The sequence below is a fragment of the Myotis lucifugus genome, unplaced genomic scaffold (genome assembly GCF_000147115.1).
Source record: "Myotis lucifugus unplaced genomic scaffold, Myoluc2.0 scaffold_30, whole genome shotgun sequence".
Classification (NCBI taxonomy): Eukaryota; Metazoa; Chordata; class Mammalia; order Chiroptera; family Vespertilionidae; genus Myotis; species Myotis lucifugus.
Window position 1 is genome coordinate 6789826 of NW_005871078.1, and position 8174 is coordinate 6797999.

Sequence of the window (8174 nt, forward strand, 5' to 3'; positions counted from 1 at the left end):
GTTGGTACGCTGAAGTGTCCCAGAGGCTCCTTACACTATCTTCATATTTTTGGATTCTTTTTCTTTTTGTTTTTCGGTGGGGTGTTTTTGCTTCTTTGTATTTCAAATCTTTGACTTGATTCTTGCGATCTTCTAGTCCAGGGGTCCTCAAACTACGGCCCGCGGGCCACATGCAAATACAAATATTGTATTTGTTCCCGTTTTGTTTTTTTACTTCAAAATAAGATGTGTGCAGTGTGCATAGGAATTTGTTCATAGTTTTTTTTTAAACTATAGTCCAGCCTTCCAACGGTCTGAGGGACAGTGAACTGGCCTCCTGTTTAAAAAGTTTGAGGACCCCTGCTCTAGTCTGCTGTTGGATCTCTGTATAATATTCTTTATTTCAGTCAGTGTATGCTTAATTTTTAGTTGGTCCTTTTTCATAACCTCAAGGGTCTCACTAGATTTATTGAGGGTCTCACTAAATTTATTGGTGGTTTCTAGAAAAATCTTGAAAAACCTTATAACCGTGGTTTTGAACTCTATATCCAGTAGTTTGCTTTCCTCCATTTCTGTCATTTGTGACCTGTTTCTTTGTCTCCACATTTTAGCTGCTTCCCTGTGTTGATAGAGTGGCTTTTTGTGCTAGGTGTCCTATAGGGCCCAGTGGTTCAGCCTCCCCAATTACCTGAAGTAGACACTCTTGGTGCACCCCTTTGTGGGCTTTGTGCACATTCTTGTTGTAGTTAAGCCTTGATTGTTGTAGGTATCACTGGGAGGAATTGACCTCCAGGCCAATTAGCTGTGAGAATCAGCTGTGTCTGCAGTGGGAGAACTTCTGTGCTGAAGACACCCTTCTGGGGCAAGACTTGCTTCAGTGGGGCTTTGGTGCTCACTGAGTCTGCCCCCTGAATGTGTCCCTTATGGATCTGAGGAGTTGTAATCTGGATGGGCCCACTCTGACCCCTGGTTACACTGGCTCTTGGATCTCTAAGGAGGTGCTAATTTAGCCTCTGCCTGAGGCTACCCAACAGGAGCTACGGAGAGATCTGCAGATTCCTCTTCTTTGTTTGGGGTTTGGAGGTGCCCAGATGAGGCCCAGCTGTGAAGCAGTACAAGCTGCTGTGGGGCCTTGGGCCTTCTTTTGGATGTTCTGGGTCTCTTTGACCCAGCTGCAGTTTGTTAGGTAATTTTAGATTGCAAAGGGCCAGGTCATTCATATGCAAAAGCCTCTGGGCACAGCTTGGGTGGGGCGGGGTCTCTGGGAATCAACAGGGTGGAGCAAACAACTATGGCTGATCCTCAGTCCTGCCCTAAGAGGCCCCGGGTCTCAGTGTCCCGCGGTAATCACTGCAAGCACCTCTGAGAGAAAGCCACCCTTGAGTTCCACCCGATGCCAGACAGTCCAGTTTCTCCCTGTATGAGTCTGGGTCCCCAGAGACTCGCCCAGAACTGGAGTTCAGAGCAGTCTGGAGCTTGTGACTCCCTCCCGATTGAAAATGACTAGAATCGAACCTGGGACCTTTCAGTCTGCAGGCCAGTGCTCTACCTACTGAGCCAAACTGGCTAGGGCTACAATTGCCAAACTGGCTAGGGCTACAATTGATTTTTTAGGAAGAATGAGAGAGAGAGAGAGAAAGAAAAAACATCGATGTGAGAGAGACACAGATTGTTTGCCTCCTGCATACTCCCCGACCAGAGTCATGCCTTGACCAGGAATCGAACCTGGGACCCTTCGATGGGTGGGCTGGTACTCTAACCACTGAGCACATCATCCAGGGCCCTAAGCCACTCTTGATCTTGGGGCTTTCTAACTCCAAGACTCCTTATCTGCTGCTCAGTGACATCATGACACATAAACCCTCTCCTCAGGCCTATGGGAATTCCCTTACCCTACTCTCCTACTCCCCTTTTGAGTAGTGTCCCCCCACATGCATATATGCACACACCCCTTTGAAAGGTCTCATGTTGTGAGGGACTTCCTTTGCATGCAAACCTATCAAAGTGTGGCTCAAATAAAGCTTGTTGTGTCCTACTGCCACCTTGTGGTCACATCTTTTTCCTTGATCTGTCCCCAAATTCCTTGAATTCACTAACTACAGATGACATGGTGTGGTGTTCTAGAAGGCACCAGAGGTATAGCATAAAACAAAAAAATGTTTATATGTCAAAAAAAGTTTGCAAAATGCAACACACCACTATAATTAATATTAATTTATCAAAGGTTCTGGAAAATATTATAGCTAAGAAACATATTTTTTTTTATCCAAGCATTTCTCAAAATTCTCTTAGCACAGAATACTATGTATAGTATTTTTCTGATTGCTGATTTCATAGAATAGAAAAATGAAATACTGAAATGTTATTTGCCCATTGTTTTTAATAATAGTGCCAAGACTAAATCTAAAATCTCAAGATGTAGTGAAATGAGCCCCTCTTCCATATCCTGCCATCTCTCCAAACATTGAATAATTTATCTTTTATGGACCTCAACTTTCCCTTATGAATAACTGTCAGTCATACAATTAGGGAATCTGATAAAAATGCAAGAGTCTATACACAATGATTTTTTTTTTAATCCTTACCTGAGGATATTTTTTCATTGATTTTCAGAGAGAGTGAAAGAGAGAGGGAAAGACAAAGAATCATCGATGTGAAAGAAACACATCGATTGGTTGCCTCCGGCATGTGCCCGGGCCAGGGCCCAAGCCCAGGCTGCGGAGGAGTCTGCAACCAAGGTACGTGCCCTTTACCGGAATCGAACCAGGGACCCTTTGGTCCACAGGCCAACGTTCTATCCACTGAGCCAAGCTGGCTAAGGCCACAATTATTTTTATTGATAAAGTTTCTTAAAGAGAAAAAGCTGAAGTTTTTCAACCACCCAGATCATCTGTCCTCTTCCTCCTTTCCCATCACCACTGCAACATGTATATTTTTGCTACCACATTGAATAAAAATAGATAAGGGAACAGAGCCTTGGCTCTGGGTGTCTCAGTTGGTTGGAGTGTCATCCAGTACATTCAGGATAATATATTCACCTTATATTTAATTTTTACTTTTTTTCTCTAAAGAAGATAAATACTTTTTTCCCCTAAAAAATCTTTTTTCTTCTTTCATGACATGTTATATAACATGTCTGTGCTCTCTTTTTAGATTTATTCCCAAGTACTTTATTTTCTCTGATAATATTTTTATCATGTTTCCTCTTATATCTATATTCATGTGATTGCTCACATATGACTATTTAAGACAATACAATTTATATTCTATAAAAAGAATATATATATATATATACATACACACACACATATGTTTGTACAATTCTAATATTGTTATCCTCACAGCAACTTGACCCCCATATTGGTAGTGCCGACTGTAGTTAGCCATTAGATTACCTGAATTAACAGGCTTATCTTCTCTATTATATTTGTAAATATTTATAAAATTTCCTAGCCTTACTGTCAGACTATAAGAGAACTCCATGTTATAAATTAGGTCTTGAAACTGTTAGAAGCACTCTGATGTTATTTCTGCTGAAGAGACAAAAAACTAAGCTGCTATTTTAAAATATTGTAAATCAGAAGAGTAATTTTTAAACTTACTAAGTTTTAATTTAATTATATCTGCAATGATTATCACCAAGTACAACTTACATACTTTTGTTAATCTCCTACAGTGTACATGCATTTCAGTTTCTCTTAACTATTTAAACATATTTCACAGTATTCATAGGCACTGAGGTTTAGATTTTAGAAGGGCAATAAAGCAATTAGTACCAGCGTCCTTATGTTTACATTGAAAGGCAGAAAACCCAACAGGAAACCTGCTGCTTTAAACTGACTGGAATTTTAGTGATATCTGAGGATTTGTTTCAACATGGTTACTTTACAAGCAAGTTCCATAGATTTCTAGATGATAACATTGTCAAGATTTATGACAAAGAGCCAAAACAAAAGTATTTTAAGACCCAAGTAGTTTGCTTCAGTTTCTCTGTTACCTCATCCTTATTAATTCATTCATTATTAATCCAACACAACAGAATGCTTCTTTATGAAGCATTAGAACTCTAATCATTTTTTTTGTTTGTAAAAATGTGCCCAGCCTCACTTTTTTCACTGTGTATTCTACAAACATGTCTAAATTACATTTTCCTTGATCATTTGAAAAAGTTAGTTTATTAATTTATATTTCCCTTGTTTCTTTCTCTTGGTGCTTCAAAAGCCCCTGCCATGAATCTCTTTCAAAAAGTGGTCTCCAGCCCAGTCAGTTTGGTTCAGTGATTGAACATCAACCTATGAACAAGGAGGTCACAGTTGAATCCCGGGCTGCGGACTCGATCCCCCGTAGGGTGGTGTCTGAGGCAGCCAATCAATGATTCTCTCTCATCATTGATGTTTCTCTCTCTCCCTCTCTCTTCCTCTCTGAATTCAATTTAAAATATATATATATATTTTTAAAAGTGGTCTCCATCTATGTTAGTCATAGATTTTTAGAGAGATGGTAAAAGTTTCCTTACAAGTCATGTAAACAACTCCCTTGTTTTAAGGGAACAGAGCCCTGGCTGGGTGGCTCAGTTGGTTGGAGTGTCATCCAGTACACCAAAAAGGTTGCGGGTTCCATTCCCCATCAGGGCGGGTTCAATCACCAGTCAGGGCGCATACGGGTGGCAACCAATTGATGTTTCTCTCTCACATCAATGTTTATATCTCTATCACTTCCTCTCTCTCTAAAAATCAATAAAAACATATCCTTGGGTGAGGATTACAAAAAAAATGGAACTGGAAGTCAAAACCTAAGTCACCTGATCCACAATCTCTAATTCTTTCCCCAATAAAACAGTTTCCTAAAGACACATGAAATATCTCTGATTACTGTGAATTAATGTATTGTCAATGTTTCCTTTTATAGATCATTCACGAGAAGTCTTGGAGCAATTAGTAGGCCCAAACAAATTAAAGCAAGTGACATGGACTGCTTATTGATGCTTATCCAAGTTATGCTCTTCATACTGTCAGGAAATGATGGTCTTGGAGATTGGCTTTCCAACATGTAATATGGTTTGTGACTTACCAGACTCTTAAATGCTTTAATAGTGCTATTATTCTGTGTTTGTTTAATGAGTCATTGTTTTAGAATTTTAATCCTAGCATGCCCCTCTGATAGATTTGGGGGTAGGGGGAGAAGGCACTGTGTTTGTTTCTTAATAACAAAGATTTTAAATTATCTGTTTTCCCTGGAGATTTCCTTTTCCTACCCAAATATTTGAGCTGTTGTAAAAGAAATGTACCAATGTGGATAAATTTTAAGTAAAGGTATTTCTTAAAGTATAACTACCTTTTTAGCTATTTTCTGGCTCCTACCTTCCTGAAGTATTTAAATGCCCATTGGCCAAAAGCTACGCTGAACACTGGCCTATAAATTCTGTATAGAATTTAATATTTCAGTGAAACAAAGAAACATAACAGTTAATGTCATAATCCATGATGTCATACACCTTAGCCATTCAGCATAAAAATGTTACTGAGGCCCTTGCCCAGTCACTTATTTCATTGATTTTTATGGCTATTTTTCTCTGAAAATAGTTCCCAGACCCAATTCCAACATGGGGTGGGGGATAGAATCAGATTCTGTTCTATTCTGGAGGTAGAAACAGATTCTACAGGTTAAGGGTCCAGTCCTACAAGACTGCCCCCCTTCTGTCCCTGCCCACCCAGCACACTTCAGACACCAGTTGCAAGTCCAGGTTGTTACTTGTGCGTCTGATCAATTGGCTACAAATTGGAGGTACCAAGGATCCGTTCCTTGAGTTAGATTAGTTTCCTAGAAGGACTCACAGAACTCAGGAAAACCTGTTTACTCACTAAATTACCAGTTTGTTATAAAGAATATTAAAGGATAAAAATCAACATCCTGATGAAGAGATACACAGAGAGGTCACAAAAAAGGAGCCTTTTATCCTCACAGAGCTAGGGCCCAGAGCGGTGGCAGGTGGAAGGCTTCTGGAAGCTCTCCACACCCCCTCCTTGTGGGTTTTTATGGAGGCCTCATTATGTAGGCAGGGTTGATTGATTCAACTGGTTGTCCCTCTCACCTCCCCAGAAAATAGGGGTGGGACTGAAAATTCCAACCTTGTATTCATGGTTGGTTCGGGACAACCAGCCCCCATTCTTAGGTGCTTTGTAAAAGTCACCTTAATTAACATCACATGAATAACAAGACACCTTTTCACCTTTATGGCTCTGGGTTCAGGAACTGAGAACAAGAGACCGCATTTATAATAAAAGATGCTTATTGTTTAGGAAATTCCAAAAGTTTATAGTACTATGAGCCAGGAATTATGGATGCAGACCAAATACATTGGATAAATATATTTTGGTCACATCCTTGAGAATAATGAGCCCTGCATTCTTAGCTCTAGGATTGGTCCAGGACGGTTCTCAGCCAAATGTCAGCCGTCTGGATGCTGGATGCCAGGAAGTCTGGAGGATGGGCATCCTGAGTCCTTAGGGAGTAGTCGGAGGGTTATCCAAAGGTAAATAAATGTCCAGGCATTGATATAGGATGGGAAAATTCAAAAGTTTAAGTTCCTAAGCTAGTTAAGACAAGAAAAAGAATTGTTTCCTTATGCCTCACCTTCATACTGTTAAAGTGACTCCATTTTGTATTTTCCCTATCTTCATTCTTTTTTTTTAAATCACTTAACAATTTTTTCCCAAATTTTATTTATTGGATATTTTTCCACTGATTTTTTTTAGAGAGAGTGGAAGGGGCAGGGAGAGACAGAGCAAGAGAAGCATTGCATCGATTGGTTGCCCTTGAATGGAATTGAACCAAGGACTGATGCTCTATCCACTGAGCCAGACTGGCAAGGGCCCTATCTTCATTCTTTTCCTCAATAAATACATACATCTTTTTTGCATAGTGGTATTCTATACACATTCTCCTTCACATTGTTCCTCTCTTATATCATAGTGGTTTGTTTTTTTTAATACGTAAGATTCTATAAACCTGGGATGTGTAGTGGTGGCGTAACCAATTTCTAACTAACCTTAGTAAGCCATAAAGAGGCATATGGTGTCAGTACAGAGTATGTTGGAAATTCTAAAATCTTTATTTTTATCCCTGGTTGTCCATTAAGACCCTATTATGTACTAAATACTATAGTCTTCTATATTTTATATTTTTGTTTGTTTAATTCAACACATCACATAGTTGTCCTCAACTACAGAAACCGACTCAGCTACAATATCTAATTCTCTCCCCAATTTACTTATTGCTACAACTTACTGCCTTCTATAATTATATTCCGATAGCAGTAAAACTAGAAAATAATTACAGATAAAGAATTGTATATTTGGCATAATGCAGAACTAGTTACATGACAAAAGTCTAAATCTTCATATTTTGGAAACAAGATTTGCCATTTCACAGGAACTGCATTCTTCAAACATAGGTATATCCATACTTGGAAGCATTTTGACAATTCAAGGCTGGAAATCCCACACGGCGCTTGTTGTCAGTCCATTGTTTTCCTGCCTAGTAGGTTCTGGAAGTGAATATTCTACCACTTTGTGCAGCTGATGCTGAATGCTGTGTCCTCTGAACTGGGGCCGGCCTGGGTCACCAATCAGTACTCGAGTTTTGTGAGTCCAAAAGCAATCCTTCAGCCATCAATGAAGACTATCTGCAAGGTCTTCATCATAAAACATATCTCCAAGCACAATAAGGTCCCACTTATCTTGTTCTAAATCCAAAATGTTTTTGGTTAAAATAGGAAAAGGTTTCAGTTGGTTCAATTCACAATTTAGTGTGATAGCCATTCCTGCAACTTTAAAAAAGGACATGATGAATTGGTATATACTAGTACTAGACTGTTTGAATTCCTTATTGATTAATTTAGTTTATAATATCTCTTAACAATGTTTTCTCCCTTTAAAAAGATTCTTTTAAAACATATTTTTAGCCCTAGCCGGCTTGGCTCTGTGGATAGAGCGTCAGCCTGCGGATTGAAGGGTCCTGGGTTTGATTCCGGCCAAGGGCACATGCCTGGATTGCGGGCTTGATCCCCAGGGGTGTGCAGGAGGCAACCGATCAATGATTCTTTCTCGTCATTGATGTTTCTATCTCTCTCTCCTTCTCCCTTTCCTCTCTGAAATCAATAAAGAAATAATATTTAAAAAACAAAAACAAAATTT

At 39.4% G+C, this 8174-nt stretch overlaps 2 protein-coding genes across 2 annotated transcripts in view; one reads left to right on the top strand and one right to left on the bottom strand.

Moving 5' to 3' along the window:
- Positions 1-5306, top strand: part of AMN1 (antagonist of mitotic exit network 1 homolog) — a 33720-nt gene extending 28414 nt beyond the window's left edge. Inside the window, exon 7 of the mRNA XM_006086754.3 lies at positions 4888-5306. Within this exon, the coding sequence (XP_006086816.1) occupies positions 4888-4961 (74 nt within the window). The 3' untranslated portion in view covers positions 4962-5306. The remainder of the gene's footprint in view (positions 1-4887) is intronic.
- Positions 5307-7311: 2005 nt separating this feature from the next.
- Positions 7312-8174, bottom strand: part of ETFBKMT (electron transfer flavoprotein beta subunit lysine methyltransferase) — a 3996-nt gene continuing 3133 nt past the window's right edge. The window contains 1 exon segment of the mRNA XM_006109807.3: positions 7312-7807. Within this exon segment, the coding sequence (XP_006109869.1) occupies positions 7464-7807 (344 nt within the window). The 3' untranslated portion in view covers positions 7312-7463.